Genomic DNA, 14,901 nt, shown 5'->3' with positions numbered 1-14,901 from the left:
TCTTCTGATAGACTGGCGCCGGCTACCCATAACCCATCAACAGCGCATCAGTCGACTTACCGGTTGATTCCTGGGTGCTCGGAAGCCATGGTTGACCCAGAGTTGGATCCAAGGCACAGCCCTCTGACAGGACACACAGCTCGTCTCATGGAGACAGTGAACTGCGGAGCTTCCCGGAGCAAGAAACGACCGCGCCACTTGGTATTAATAATGATTGCTCATTTATTAACTACCAGAATACTTGTGGCTAGACGGACGGGGGTGTTAGCGGTTTGATTATTATTACTACTCCGTAAAATACTATTATTGTCAAGCGTTTGGAAATTGGTCGAATTAGTTATCATGATGAGGGCAAATATTATTAATCGACAGACGGGCACCACTTTTGGCCGGAGTCGTCAGGTTCCAGTTCCCACCGCGCTTTTTACCGTGGCTGGTTGCGCCAAAGCCCACAAACTTCTGGGGAGGTCGAGTAAGGAAGCGGAGAGCTGCTATCATCACACCACCTGTGCTCAGTGCTGGTAGCTGGCAGCTGATGGCCATGCTTTTGAATAATGCTGATTCAGATTGTCATTTGACGGGTAGAGTGATACTGCGTCGATCATCGTGTGTGGCACGGTGGGCAATTGCGTCCGTTGTCGCTGTAAAATTCCCGATCTGTGGCTGTAACCGTACGATACCGGGCTCTTTCGGTACGGTACCGATTCCTTTGGTAACCAAACGGGGAGGCGGTACGCCTCACGGCCGTGCAGTTCGCCCTCGTTAGGGATCCGCGGCCTCCTAACCAGGTCAAGTTTTGCCTGCTGCAGGCGGTAAATGGTAATGCGTGGGTAATGGATGATGAAAAGGTTCCCACAGTCGTAGCCTGTCGAAAATCGAAATCAACCTGCCTCTTCTGCTCCAGTTTTCTGTGGGAGTGCCGTCGACTCGTTACATAGCTGCTCCCTCTGCTAACTATACAAGTACCGGCTGCTGCTCCTGTTTCTCGCCTCTGCTCTTCTCTCCTAGCAGGCAACTTGAACGCTTTTCCAACTTGATTGTTTCCTTCCACTCCGTCCAGTCTCCCCATACACTCTACTGTTTGCTTAGTTTGCCCCGGCTCGTATAATAATAGCACCACATCATCCTTCTGACTCGACCTCGCCAACTTGCATTCAAAGAGACTATAGAAGCCAAGACTTTCTGTGCTGCTCCACTTGAGCAGCGTCCCATCTGGGCATTCCGTGCCTCGCTCCAGGCTGAACGGTGGTCCTGCACTTTTTTTCCCTTTTCCTTTTTCTTTTTCGAATTTTTTTTTTTATTTTTTTTTTTTAAATTCCAATTTTTTTTTCTGGTTGTGCAGCCCACCGACTTCACTGCCGTCACAGACTAGTGAATGCAGCCTCAGGCCAGCAGCTGCTTCGCCCACCGGTCACGACCGCCGTACCACTTTTTCCAAGTATAATTTCGCTCTCGCCCTCCTTACCCTCGATCTTCTTTCAACTTTCAGCTTCTCAACCTTGGTCTTACTTGGCCTTTCAGCCTTGTGCTGTAGGCTTTCCGAGTCTCTTTGCTCGATTCCCCGAATCTATCTTTACGGGGGCAAATACAGTACCCTTTGTCTACCGTGTTTTACTTCGACACTCACCGCACATGACTCCACCGTCTCCTTCTCCTGTACCCTCCACAGTCTCATCCGCCGCAACTTCACAGATTTCTAGCGACCATGGAGAACGACAGGTAACACAGGCTTTGGCGGGCATGAATTTGTCTGCCGTGAATGGGGACGCGGCACACGCCGTGATTCCCCATTCAGTGAAACCTCCCAAGCAAACCATGGCGAATCGTATATCTCGCATGTTTGCTGGTAACACCGGAAGGTCTACGCCGAGAGAACAAGACTCCTTGCGCGAGCTATCAGATAGCAGTTCTGATGGCGGAAAGCCCGCCGTCAACGGCACTGGCAAGCAGTCCAGGCCATCATCAAGACCTTCATCGAAACCCCCATCTAGAGCCCCATCACGACAAACTTCCACGAAAGACGCGAGTGAAAAGAAGACGAAAGCCACCGGTGGCAAAGATCAAAAGGAAGGATCGACCGGACAGAAGCGCTTCGAGTCCCTCCCTGATAACTCCCATTGCCACCACTTGAAGAGCACTCGACGACAGGAGAAGTTGACCGACCTCCTCCGCGATATGCTCGGTGGTCGGAAGAAGGACGACCATGCCGAGGACCAGCAATTATCTCTAATGTCAACTTGGATTGATCAGTTCAAAAGCGAGCGGGACAAGTTGGCTGCCGACAAGAAAGGCGGTCCTAACGCCACCGCCTCGCTTGTCGATAAGTACGGTAAATGCCAGGAGATCGTCGGACGTGGTGCATTCGGCATTGTCAGAATATCTCACAAGGTCGATCCGAAGGACTCGAAGAGCGAGCAGCTATACGCCGTCAAAGAATTTCGTCGTCGTCCACAAGAAACAAGCAAGAAGTATCAAAAACGTCTAACTTCAGAGTTCTGTATTTCCTCATCTCTTCGACACCCTAATATCATCCACACTCTCGACCTTCTACAGGATGCTAAGGGCGACTACTGCGAAGTTATGGAATACTGTGCTGGCGGTGATCTCTATACTCTTGTGCTGGCTGCAGGAAAACTAGAGGTTGCCGAGGCTGATTGTCTATTCAAACAACTTATGCGTGGCGTTGAGTATATGCACGAGATGGGTGTCGCTCACCGTGACCTCAAGCCCGAAAACCTTCTTTTGACTACTCACGGCGCCCTTAAGATCACAGATTTCGGAAATGGTGAGTGCTTCCGTATGGCATGGGAAAAAGAAGCACATATGACGGCCGGGCTCTGTGGATCTGCGCCTTACATTGCACCCGAAGAGTATGTCGAAAGAGAGTTCGACCCCAGGGCTGTTGATATTTGGGCGTGTGGTGTCATCTACATGGCTATGAGGACAGGACGGCACCTGTGGAAGCTAGCTCGCAAGGACGAGGACGACTTTTATAAACGGTACTTGGAGGGCCGCAAGCATGAGGATGGTTATGCACCTATCGAGACGTTGCATAGGGTAAGGCGTGGCTTATGAACCAAGTCAAAAGTCTCAAGCTAATCTTTATTTCTTTTAGGCACGCTGCCGCAATGTTGTTTACTCTATCCTCGATCCGAACCCATCTCGTCGCATCAACTCATCCCAGATCTTGAAATCCGAATGGGTTCGCGAGATCAGGCTGTGCCAAGCCGGTGAGGAAGGCTTCTGATGTCTTGCATCATATCCCTAATGGCAGGTATCGTCTCCGGAAGGGTTCATTGGACTGGTTTTGTTTGATGCTCATCCGGTCGATGGGTCCCTTGTGGTTGCTTTATTCCTGTCTACCTACCTCCTCTTTCTCAAATAGAAACGGGCGGTTATGTGTTAATCCCTTTCCTTTCCTGGTGGGAGGTTGAGTCCTTCTTTACACTAAATAGAAGGAGGGCCTTTTTTTTTTTTTTTTTGAGATTTCCTACCGTTATGCCAGTGCATGTCTTTTTCACCTCTCCTACCTAGTTTACGGGCTTAGTCTGGCGTCACGTTCTCATGTTAATGCAACGAAGATCATGACTTTTTGACTAGACCTATGGTTCCAGTCCAAACATATATACTTCATATTAACGGCCTCTACGTCTTCTATTTCATTTCCCTCACCTTCCCACGCCCTACTTACAGGCCTATCTGCAAGACCACCCTCTGGCCTTTTATTTTTATTTTGCTTTGGAACCATTTTTTTTTAACCACAAGTCCCGTCTTATTGGCATTTCTTTCAAGATTGCGCTGGTCGTTTTTTGCAGCTCATGGTGGCCCGGGGATATTTCACTTGGGGTCAAACTGTAACACTATTATGCACCCTTTACCTACTATATACTATGGCATTATGTCTCTGTCTCAGATACAGAGGAATGGCGAGTCCATTTGACATTGTGAAACCAGCAAATCCTTTGTTGTTCAAAAGACATTCTTAGTAATATTGATAATCATTAACTAGTTAACTGACTACGTAGTTATTCTCGACCCAAGACGTAACCGCGCAACGCAGTCGACGAATGCATACATCATGTGACCACCAAAGGCAACGCATTACATCATAGCCCACATCCATGCTTAATCCGGACCGCGGACGAGAGATTGGAATCAAATCTTAGTCTTGGGTATTATGTAGTTAGTCTAGGCATTAGTTATTAGAAACCAGCGAGCTTTTCCCCGATGACTTCATTCCAACCCACCCAAACTGTGCGACAGGGATTGTTGGTAGCTTCGGTCCACTTCCCTTTTAGCCTGTACTCTGCTGTATCTACACCGTATACTATTAAATTGACGGTATACATTTCCATCTCCATACTTTCCTAGATTACCCGCCCCCCAAGACGCTACGGGCTTACCGCATAATTAAAGATGGGAGAACTCCATATTCATTTGCCTTTCTCTGGGAGCAGTATGCAGTGTGTAGATCCTTGCATGTGAGTTTATGCAGACAAGGTGCGACATAGGTACTTAGCTAGGTGTTACTTGTTAACTAAAGCTACTTACAGCGATATGATGTTGCGAGTACTGATACTAAGTAGGGCTACATTGCGCGTGAAGTCTGAATTTACTTTTTGACTTTCGTCTTTTGTCTCATTTAAGGATACCGAGAGTTTTAACAGAAATGTTCACATGGGTTAAACTCTTTCATGCCAACTCAAATCCGTTACATATAGTTTATTCTACGGTCTCAAGGTATACCGGCCGGGAGCCCCAGGCACAGAAAACCATAATTTTGCTCCAAGGGCCGAGATCTTTTACGACACCCTTGCCCATCCCCTTGCTGGAGTCCTCTAATGGAACTGTTGCAGGCTGCCATGTTAGATCTGTACCAGTAGTACACAGAATGTGAAAACATACTTGGCGGTCACGAGTGAATCCCGCCCCTGTAGGGAATACGCTGACATGCATAAATCAATGGTCAGATACACGAAGTGTCGAGAGCCTAGCCAGTTCTAATCTCCTGGGAGCGCTCGGGTGATAGGGTTGTCTTGTCGGTTTCTGCACGTTGATCCGGGGCAGTTGATCGTGTTTCACTATTGGTTATTTTGCCGTGCTCTCGGCTTAAGCATGCGACATTGGATTGCCTAGACCCCTTGCTTTGTCCAGGTATTTCTGGAACACTTCCATAAAAGATGGCATGCACCTTGCATGCATTCCCAACCAGAGAGAATGCCGAGAAGGGACTCTGTGTTAAAGAATCGAGGCCATGCAACTCGATAACCAAGTTTGCCCACAACGCCGTGGTCTGTGATGGCCAAGGACCTAGATCAGCTGCAAAATACTGCTGTGGGTTAATAGTGGGACTGTTGAATGAAGGGGCTGGGTAATTCATGCTGTTAGTCAGTGCCAAGTAGAATTTGTATAACCTGATTTATTCCAATCCATACCACATCGGCCACGCCGTATTTTGTCCCCAGGGGATCGTGGCTGGTACCACCTTAACCTCGATCCCGGGCGGAGTGGGCTCGGACAAATCAACAAGAGGATTGATTCCATGGAGGAGAAGGTATGCCTGGCGGTTGCGTTCACTGCACTTAGTCCCTAGCATGTAACTAGCCCAATTAGACTGGGGGTTTATCCATGTTCAAAGCTGATGCAACTTTGCGGTTGAAAGGGGCTAGCAACCCACAGATTCCGCACACTCCCTTCAGAGGAAGGAATCAATAACAGTTCGGCTCCTCGAGGCTGGATGTCTACCTGGAGAGGTCGGTGGAGCTTTGCAAGAGCAGGCAGCACAGTTTTCTGGAATTCTGCTGCGATACAGCAATCACACGGCGTTACAACGCATGGGGCCGTGGGACTCTGTACAGTACTTGCCAAATAACTACACCGGGTCGGGGTCCCGATTGGGCCTTGCGTTCTCAACGGGAGCGTTGGCCATTTTTGAATGGTGCGCTGGTCCTGAATAAGGAGGTCTAGCCTCCGCCGAGACCCCGTTGTACTCATGGTGACTGATATTGCTGGCAAGGGATACTAGGATCCAAAGTTGAGAGTGCTGATGAGGAATAGGGCGATGTTTCGGCGAAATTTGATATTGCTTCCCTCGTGGTTCATCTCGAATGTTACCTGCAATGAACAGCCTCGAAACTTAACGGTTCCTGCTCCCGAGACGGCAGTTGTTGTCGATCGTCCACCACGAGTCTGGGGGAACACAAGTCGTTGTTAGCCGGCTCTGGCACAGCCTGCAGGTCACTTGTTCCAGCTTTCTGCTGAGCAACAAAGGCCGTCATGTGATACTGCGGGTTTTGCAGCTTGCGTTCGATTTGAAGCCAGTTCTGGCAACTGCAAGGAAACGGTATGACCAACAAACTAGTGTAATCTGTACCCGCTGTTTCATAGGGCTGTACTGGTAAATATGTCATGTTTTGTAAATACACAGCCACATACCGGTAGTATATACTTTTGTATGACTTCGTCTTTGTCGATCCGTCGGCTTTTGACTTCGAGTCCTGGTCTTGGGGGATGGCGCAGCATGCAGCAATGAGGGGATGGCTTACTTTGACGTCAGAACTACCCCGAGGCCAACCGACACGCTTCTGTTTGTTCGATCTGGGTATATTGTTTTGACGAGGTTGATTTGTCTCTGAAGCGTGGAGTTCAAGGTCATCACTAATCTTGCTATCATTGGAGCCTTCATCATTTGCATCACTTGGCTTATGCTTCTGTCTAGTTGGCCTACAAACCCGCCGTTCTTGTGAAAGGGCCAGGAATGAGCGACAGCAGAGGCACCATGGAAATGAACCGCGGAGATAATCTTGCATGCCCATTTGCTAGATCTGCGCTGGTACGTTGAAGAAAACTCTGGTCGTTTGTTACTGGGACATCTTGATATGTGGCACGGCACCATGCCCACACCATCAGTCAATGGTAGTATTCGGTGGTGGACACGTTGCTCCCTATATGATTAGAAGAAGAAAAGCATTCCAGGCTATGACAGACGTATATTGATTGTCCAGTATCTCGACGAGGCGTGGGCTTGTAGCTGTGAGGTCCCGGCTACAGAGGCTGTCAACTTGCCTTTTTGCGCCGGATTGCCACGCAAATTTGGTGTGTTTGCTCACTTTGAAGCATGTAGATTGTCAATACTTGATGCTACCTCTCTCACCTTTCTGTCGCTCATATTAGGCCTGTGGATCTAATGTATGTTGTTGCTGCTGGACTACCTCAGGTGACCACTGTGTAGGTTAAGGACCAGGGTAATAACCTAATTATTATCATGTAACAACGCAACAATTTTCTGGCTTTGGATCATCTTCGTCTATAGATTGGATGCTTGCTGCATGTCATGGGCCATTTCAAAATGTCCCTGGGGCACCTTATGAAGCTAGCCGACGGTGCTAGTAGGCTCTGTTGCTTTGTTCATATTGCAATCCGACTCCATCTACAAAAAAGAAATCCTGTAGAATACTAAGTAATTAACCAATCTCCCACTGTAGAATATATATTTCGTCGGAGTGATCCACCTCCAAATGCCGCGCTTTTGTTGAGTATAGATCACTACAATGTGCTCACTAGTTAGCTCGCATCCAATGACTGCAACATTTATAAACAGTTATTTACAGTAATAAAAGACTACAACTTCTGCACTACTTTGGTTAATTGGCTGTTTATAAGGAGTACTATATAGTACTAGAAAACAAAAAGATGAGGCCTGGAGTAAGAAGGTATAAGGTATGCAAAACGGACTGGAAACAACAGAGGTTGGTATTGCTCGGACAGTATGGACTTACTAGGTGATTGTGCTGTAATAATAAAAACAAACCAAGCACTACGTACTCGTAGCCTCACTGGAGTGATAATACAATGAGGGCCTTATCGATTTTGCCATCCTGAAGGAACTAGCACAACGTGTACATCCCACTCCAGTATACTGTGTAGGGCGGCTGTATTTTTCGGTTTCATACAAGTTGTAATCAAAATACACAGCCACACACAGCCACCCCAAGAACAAGGAAGAACATCATCATCAGTCCCGCATTAGGCTTCAATCTTGATTCCCCTCCCTCCTTTCCAGGCCCATGTTCGCTCGACACCAAAACCGACGACTCGATTGAAGCACATCAAATTACCTACTGCGACTCAGATCGGAATCAACTACGATTGACTCTACTCTTGCTCGCAGGAACCGATAACGCGACCGATTAGTGTCCATCATGTCTTGGGCAGGTGCGCATCCAACCGACGGCCTAGAGACTCTGTTTTGAGATACACTAACATGAACATTCTCTGTAGGATTTAAAAAGAATGTGAACCGCGCTACGACGCAGGTTATGATGAAGACGGGTATGCCTACGACAAACCTTACCGCGCAACCGCGATGACCCCAGTGGTGGACCGATATCAGCTGGATTGAATATTGGAAACCGAAACTGCGGCAGATGCTGATCCTACTATTCTACACGTATAGGGCATGTAGAGAGGACGAACGATCGTGATTATGAGATTGAAGAACGGTATAGGAGTCCGAGTATACGGTTTTAGCCGCCTGGGGCTAATTGGTTTTCTTACAGACGATACCGGACCATGGAGGCTGCTGCGAATCGCTTACAGAAGGAAGCCAAGGGCTATCTGGACTCTCTGCGAGGTATGCCAATTGTCTGATAATGTTTACATTGGATGGTGCGCTGATTATTCGCTTTTCGAACAGCGATGACGGCTTCACAGATGCGGATTGCAGAGACGATAGACGCATTCTACGGCGACGCCGGGGCCAATGACGGTGTGAGTAGGAGCTATAAACAGGCTGTTGAGGATCTCGACGCCGAGACAATTAAAGCCTTGGACGGACCGTACAGGTACTGAGCCCCTTTAGTGATACACCTGGTGTTTTTGTGTCTCATACTGACATGCGCTAGGTCAACTGTTCTCGAACCCATTTCCCGCTTCTGTGCCTACTTTCCCGATGTGAACGAGTGCATTAAAAAGAGAAACCACAAGCTGCTTGACTATGACGCTATGAGGGCCAAGGTGAAGCGACTGGTCGAGAAGCCCGACAAGGATGCTACAAAACTGCCCCGCACCGAGCGCGAATTGGAGATGGCCAAACAGGCATATGAGCAGCTGAACGAGCAATTGTTCACGGAACTTCCACAACTTATCGATCTACGAGTCCCATACCTTGACCCAAGCTTCGAAGCCTTGGTGAAGATCCAGTTGCGCTTTTGTGCGGAAGCATACTCTCGCATGGCTCAAGTGCAACAGTATCTTGACGCGGAGACGAGAGACCAGTACGCGCGCGGCGATCTGGATAACAGGGTTGAGGAAGTTCTACAGGAGATTCGGGATTTGAGCATAGCGGGTACTGTTTGATCTCGTTTTTTTTTTCGGGAACGTTTACCGGGTTTGGACCGTAATACATTTGCATGTTGATATATCCATTATCATCCTTTTCATTGTAATCTTGATGAGTTCGTAACGGGTCGCTTTGGGAGAAGTTCAAACGATGCAATTGCTCGGGTATCATCTATCTGTCCATCTATATGCCATAATCTACACTTATATTATACTATAAAAGATTCAGTTGGTGCTTCACCGAGTAGGCTCAGGCTCTGGGTTCCCCCCCCGTACCTGATCCAGCCTCCTCAACCAAAACATCCATCGCAAAACCTGCAGCCCTCTTTATAGCATCCAGCTCTTTGCCCTCCATTGGCGTAAGAACGTATTTCGCGACGTCGTCTGGATTTCGACTCTCCGGCCTCCCGATGCCGACTCCAATGCGCAAGATAGATAGCGCTGGATCGTGCGGATACATCTTCTTCTTCTCCAACCATTTAAAAACATCCTTTAATCCATTATGCCCGCGCAGACTCAAGTTTTCTGGGCCCCCGCGCTTCACGACTACCTTGCCAAGGGGCTTTTCGAGTTCGTCGTGGAGGATAACGAGTGTTAAGCCGCTCGCGGTCGTGTCTGGGTGGTTGATTCGCTTGAACGCGTCAAGTTCGTTGACAAGCTTCTTGCCCGAAGCGTTCATTAGCGACGGACTGTACCATGTTTTGTATCTCGGCGGGAGCTGGGTCCGGAGGAGGGGGGTTATGGCGTCGAGGAGAAGGTGACCGGCACTGTGACGAGTGTCGCGGTAACGGCCTGGGTTCCCGATTGAAGCAATGAAGAGGGAGTGGAGGGGCCGATGACTCATTTTGTTAATGATGAATAGTCACTGAATTGGTCTGTGATGGGCTCGAGCGACTATGAAGACAAGTGGAGTCGGTTGAGCCTGAAGAGTCTCCGAAAGTGAAGCTTTTGACAAATCTTGAGAGTTTGTTCCAGCGGAATGCTGCGGCGGGAGATCGTCAGGTTCGCTGGGAGTGTGGAGAGTCATCACGGAAACTTTTTTTCATTTTCATTTTTATTTTTATTTACTTGAACAATTCCAAATCGCAGCCGAGCTTATTTTGGCTTGTACCAATTTCTCAGGATCGAGTTCTTCAAAGAGAGGAAGGGACTGATCCCCCGTCTCTTGGGTCAGGAACCGATTTGAGCGATGATGGAGCCCAAACCTCCGGTCGGGCATGGGGCGGTATTGACAGTCGACAGTCGAGACTCGAGAGTCGACACGGAGTCAGGTGCTATTTCAAATCCCGTCAGACTCGAACAGCACATCGTCAAGCTTTTGGTCTGATTGGGATAAAGGCCTTGTTTTCCCCAGTCCCTTCCCACTGCACTGGGTCGTTGAATCATCCGGAGAGGACCGATAGCCCGTCCGCGTGTCGCTCCCTACTCTTCTCGGAAACCATCCTCTCTCCATCGAGTCCATCCCAGTCGTGCGGGGCTACGTGAGACGGTTTCGAAGCATCTGAAAGGGTTGTTATTCACCGCTAGCCTGCTTGGCTGGAAGCTGGCCCGGTTTCTTGGTGCTGCTCCTGCCTATCATGGAAGGACTCGGCTGTCTGGGGTTGGTGGCCCGAGATGCTGCGAAGCTTGCGATGCAAGACGGCTGAAGCCATAACGTGTGACGGTCTTCGATTGCTGCACGGTCTGTTTCGGCTCCAACTGCTGCAGCTGTTGGAGGTGGCGATGATAGGTGTGGAATGTGATCGTTGCGCCTGAGGTGATGCAAATGGGTGCCTGAGTCCTGGGCCGACGGCCGAGAGACCCAGACGGGCGGCGCATTGACGCGCTGTCATATCATCCGGTGCTATGATATGATGGAGATCGACATTTGTGATTCGGAGGCTTGTCAGTCGAGACTTCCGTCTGTCGTAAGACACCCTTGATGCGGTGTTCGGTGGATGTGGATAGAAGTCCGAGCTTGCGATCCCACCGCCAACGTCGCCCTGGGGGCCTGGAGGGAAAAGTACCGCAGGCCGCTGTGTCCGTGAGCGCCGGGTGCCAGTGCCCATGAATCCCAAGAGTTTGGGAAGTGGGGAAGGCTGAAACTCGTTTGTCCGCAGGCGTTCGAGAGCCTCGCCGCGTACAACTTGGAGGGAGGCGTGACAATCACAAAGTACTAAAGAGTCGGTGGATTCGTTTCCGCCAGGCCTAACCCAGGCTGAACCAATGGCTGCCATAAATATTGATTAATATTAATTCGTAGTGACAATGACAACTCGCACGCCCATTATTGAGTTCGAGTTAAACGAAACTAAACAATTGTCCGTTTATTAATCTTGGGCTTCCCCTGGGACCGTGCATGTCCTCGAAACATCCGGTTCCCAGTTGACGGGCCAGCCTGTTTCACATCTTATTATTACTTTTGCTCCCTCGCTCCTCGTCCATGTCTACTCGCATTTGACTCTGAAGTACTCGACCTTCACAAGCCCATTTTCCTGCGCTGCGCAATGATTGCTATTTGTTCGAGTTTCCCCGCCCATGCCTGACTCTCGTACATTCCCTCTGTCGCTCCGCCCTTTCTCATCGCCCGAGTTTAAGAATTTACATGGCCACTAGTTGGGATTCGTCATGTCATGGACGAGGCAGCGATTTCAGAAAGTATGCCTGAATCAGTCGGGACAGGCAGTGCCAAAGCAGCTGGAAAGCGTCGCTGGGTGGACGAAGACCCTGAGATGAACTCCGATACAGACTCCGATGAAGTCTCAATGTGAGCAACAGCTCCGGTTTTCTTTCTGCCCCTCTATTGCATATCTTGTTCTAAACTAACAGCACTAGAAAATCCACAAAATCCTTCGAAGCCCAAAACATAGAGTATGTGCTGGAGAATGGCCGTCGGTATTGCAATGATACATACTTCATGCCTAATGACGAGGCCGAACAAACCCGTTTAAATATCACCCACCAAGTGTGTCTCATTCTACTCGATGGAAACCTCATAAACGTGCCCCTCGCCAAGAAGACAGCCCGGATCCTAGACATTGGCACAGGGCCAGGCGACTGGGCCATTGAAATGAGCGCTGCCTACCCTGGTGCCACGATTATCGCAACCGACATCGGTGTATTTGATGGCGGCCTCGGTAGCACCATCGACCTTCCAAACGTGAGCTTCCAGCTTGACGACGCACGAGACGAATGGACATACCACGAGCCATTCGACCTGATCCATCTCCGCGGCCTAGCAGGGGCCTTCTCCGACTGGGCCTCCATATATAAACAGGCCTTTCGCCATCTCACCCCAGGTGGGTATATCGAAATCACTGACGCAGATCCAGCAGCGGATTCAATTACCTTCCCGGACTCGGGTGACTCTTATCTTGGCATATATGCGTCTGCTATGCGCTCCGCCGCTGAGGCCTCAGGACACCCTCGTGACTTGTGCCATCTGGTTCCTGACGTCCTCACCAAGGCGGGGTTTAGTGATGTCCGCATAATAGAGCGCACGATCCCAGTGGGGTTGTGGCCCGAAGGACCCCGCGAAAAGACTCTAGGAAAAATGGCTCTGATTGCACTCCTTGAAGGCTTAGAGGCGTACAGTATGAGACAGCTTACCATGACGGGGAACTGGACGGAAGACGGCGTCCGTGACCTCTGTGAGAAGGTGAAAATGGAATTACTAGCCACCAGGAGGATGGCCTGCCGCATGAAAACAGTAACAGCACGCAAACCATTTTCGAGGCCAAATATGCGCAAGAGTGGTATGCTTCAGAAGTTGAAGCAGCTCGATGATGAGATAAAAGAGAATCCAGGCTCTGTTTGATTTGAGTTTATTTGGTTGGTTTGTTGCAGCTTATACCCATTTGCATTATTGTTATTTTCTCTTCTTTTTTTCATAGATGAAAAGCGACTTTTCACTGTCTTAATTTAAGCGTCCGGGGTTGTGGATGGGGTGGCTGAATGGCGCATGCATGCATCCAAATATTGCAATTATTACTCCGCACAAGTTATAGGGATCTAGAACTTGGCTCGTGCGTACTAAACTTTTTAGATTGCAATATAATTTATCTCGTTGGATTGAGCTATAAACAGTCAAGTACAAAGTGGTATTTACATAAGTATAAAATCAGAGAGATTTGACCCACCCAAATCGGCTTCTTTTGGCAACCAAACTCCATGCGATGCAAATGTAGATAGGCACATGAAATGCAATCACAGCTGGAACAGTGTTCTCTTCTTCTCCATCTTCCCCTTCCACTCCCACTCTTGCCCACTAGCTCTCTGAATTCCCTTATCAACACGGCGCAACTTCAAGGTAAACCTAGGTCCTAGTTCTTGTAAACCCGTCCGGATACCTTCCGCCCCCTTAATTTCCTTCCCATCTGCACCGACAACAGCCTTTTCGGTTTCCCGTTTTTCACGGAAAACGTAACGGTGACGGCGCACGAAGATGTAATCACGCTGGTTGTGAAGCGTTACGACCTGCCGTCCCTCAATGTCTGGCTGTGGCGGGAATAAAGTGCGGAAAAGATGTGCGGTGAGGAGACCAAGCGGTGTGCGGAAATTATTCAGGATAAGTTCGGGCCAGTGCTCAGTTGGGTTGCCGTGGCCTGGGATCCTCTTGCCCTCAACCCAGTTGCTGATGCTGAAATGGAACATGGGGCCCTTGGGCAGGTGCACGATATCCAGGCCTGCTGGCTTTTTGGCATCTTCTTGTAGAATTACTAGGGTTGTGTACTCGCGGTTAGAGGCGAATTGCGCGATCTCCCGGATGGAGAACTTGTGCGAGTGGGCGTGGGCTGTACGTCGGATGTAGACGCTGTTGGGGAAGAGTTGGGTAAGGATTTTGCCTTCGTGGTGGAGGGTTGAATTGAGAGAGGTTGTGATTAGGATTTTTGGCGGCCGTTGAGAGTCCGGCGAGAAGAGGGATGGAAACTTCGCAGCTAGAGCTTCCGGTGCGAGGTTGAGGTTTGTGCTCCGTGTTGATTGGGAAGGACTGGTTGCACGCTCCGTCGCTGAAGGGACAGCAGACGGTTTCTGGCCGCGACTGTTTTTCGTGCGTTCGCCGTCCTCGCCGTCCTCTCCGTCCTCATCGTCGCTGCTAGCCAGCATACTGTCGACATCATCATCATCATCATCATCATCGTTATCATCATTTTCATCCCCTGAATCCGAGTCCAAAGGGCGATTGAGTTCCTCGTCTTCCTCCTGTTTTTGTCTCTTTATACGTTCGACATCGACACTGAGCCCTAATGGTTCTTCAGTGTCGCTTCCGGCCTCATCCCACACACGCTTCCGATCCAGAGTCAAAGGAATGTTCCGCTTAAGTCGTTCCTCCTTTAATTTGGGGTTTTTGGCTTCTTCCTTCTTCGTCCCGAATCGCTGAGCCCGACGAGCGGAGTCTTTCGCACGCTTTCGCTTGATATGAAGAAGTTGGCGCTTTTGTTTGTTGCGGGTTTTGAAATCCATAACCGCGCTCGATGGCGGCCTTGACAGTGATTTTTTGGAGACCATACTGAAATATGGGCCGAGGAGAGTTCGTATATGGTTGCTTCAAGCTCTCATTCTGCCTGGGCTTTTTTTTTTTAT

The 14,901-nt window shown here is 49.3% G+C and overlaps 8 protein-coding genes across 8 annotated transcripts; 3 read left to right on the top strand and 5 right to left on the bottom strand.

Moving 5' to 3' along the window:
• Window positions 1-1,632: 1,632 nt before the first annotated feature.
• Window positions 1,633-3,247, top strand: ASPVEDRAFT_33194 (serine/threonine protein kinase SAT4; the record flags this gene model as incomplete). The annotated part of the gene is made up of 2 exons (XM_040810699.1): window positions 1,633-3,057; window positions 3,116-3,247. 2 exons carry the CDS (start codon window positions 1,633-1,635, stop codon window positions 3,245-3,247), a joined length of 1,557 nt encoding a protein of 518 aa, XP_040672701.1.
• Window positions 3,248-5,321: 2,074 nt separating this feature from the next.
• ASPVEDRAFT_46306 (uncharacterized protein) lies at window positions 5,322-6,226 on the bottom strand. Its single transcript, XM_040813522.1, has 3 exons — window positions 5,678-6,226; window positions 5,436-5,600; window positions 5,322-5,367 (listed from the first exon to the last, which is right to left on the bottom strand). The coding sequence occupies exons 1-3, from the start codon at window positions 5,992-5,994 to the stop codon at window positions 5,340-5,342; spliced, it is 510 nt and encodes a 169-aa protein (XP_040672700.1). The 5' UTR covers window positions 5,995-6,226; the 3' UTR covers window positions 5,322-5,339.
• ASPVEDRAFT_46303 (uncharacterized protein) lies at window positions 6,027-7,276 on the bottom strand. The gene has a single exon (XM_040813521.1). It carries the CDS (start codon window positions 6,813-6,815, stop codon window positions 6,111-6,113), a length of 705 nt encoding a protein of 234 aa, XP_040672699.1. The 5' UTR covers window positions 6,816-7,276; the 3' UTR covers window positions 6,027-6,110.
• Window positions 7,277-8,201: 925 nt separating this feature from the next.
• Window positions 8,202-9,357, top strand: ASPVEDRAFT_56453 (amphiphysin-like protein RVS161; the record flags this gene model as incomplete). Its single annotated transcript, XM_040815215.1, has 6 exons — window positions 8,202-8,214; window positions 8,281-8,331; window positions 8,456-8,501; window positions 8,559-8,632; window positions 8,696-8,843; window positions 8,904-9,357. 6 exons carry the CDS (start codon window positions 8,202-8,204, stop codon window positions 9,355-9,357), a joined length of 786 nt encoding a protein of 261 aa, XP_040672698.1.
• Window positions 9,358-9,589: 232 nt separating this feature from the next.
• On the bottom strand, window positions 9,590-10,183 carry ASPVEDRAFT_56452 (aminoacyl-tRNA hydrolase; the record flags this gene model as incomplete). Its single annotated transcript, XM_040815214.1, has 1 exon — window positions 9,590-10,183. The coding sequence occupies one exon, from the start codon at window positions 10,181-10,183 to the stop codon at window positions 9,590-9,592; it is 594 nt and encodes a 197-aa protein (XP_040672697.1).
• Window positions 10,184-10,614: 431 nt separating this feature from the next.
• Window positions 10,615-11,895, bottom strand: ASPVEDRAFT_347766 (uncharacterized protein). The gene has a single exon (XM_040810890.1). It carries the CDS (start codon window positions 11,553-11,555, stop codon window positions 10,863-10,865), a length of 693 nt encoding a protein of 230 aa, XP_040672696.1. The 5' UTR covers window positions 11,556-11,895; the 3' UTR covers window positions 10,615-10,862.
• Window positions 11,896-11,934: 39 nt separating this feature from the next.
• ASPVEDRAFT_46299 (class I SAM-dependent methyltransferase) lies at window positions 11,935-13,182 on the top strand. Its single transcript, XM_040813520.1, has 2 exons — window positions 11,935-12,085; window positions 12,154-13,182. The coding sequence occupies exons 1-2, from the start codon at window positions 11,952-11,954 to the stop codon at window positions 13,133-13,135; spliced, it is 1,116 nt and encodes a 371-aa protein (XP_040672695.1). The 5' UTR covers window positions 11,935-11,951; the 3' UTR covers window positions 13,136-13,182.
• A 160-nt stretch (window positions 13,183-13,342) lies between these two features.
• ASPVEDRAFT_46298 (rRNA-binding ribosome biosynthesis protein RPF1) lies at window positions 13,343-14,872 on the bottom strand. Its single transcript, XM_040813519.1, has one exon. The coding sequence runs from the start codon at window positions 14,824-14,826 to the stop codon at window positions 13,525-13,527; it is 1,302 nt and encodes a 433-aa protein (XP_040672694.1). The 5' UTR covers window positions 14,827-14,872; the 3' UTR covers window positions 13,343-13,524.
• Window positions 14,873-14,901: the final 29 nt, after the last annotated feature.

This window comes from Aspergillus versicolor, assembly GCF_001890125.1.
Source record: "Aspergillus versicolor CBS 583.65 unplaced genomic scaffold ASPVEscaffold_12, whole genome shotgun sequence".
NCBI lineage: Eukaryota > Fungi > Ascomycota > Eurotiomycetes > Eurotiales > Aspergillaceae > Aspergillus > Aspergillus versicolor.
This window is presented reverse-complemented; position numbering and strand designations above follow the sequence as displayed.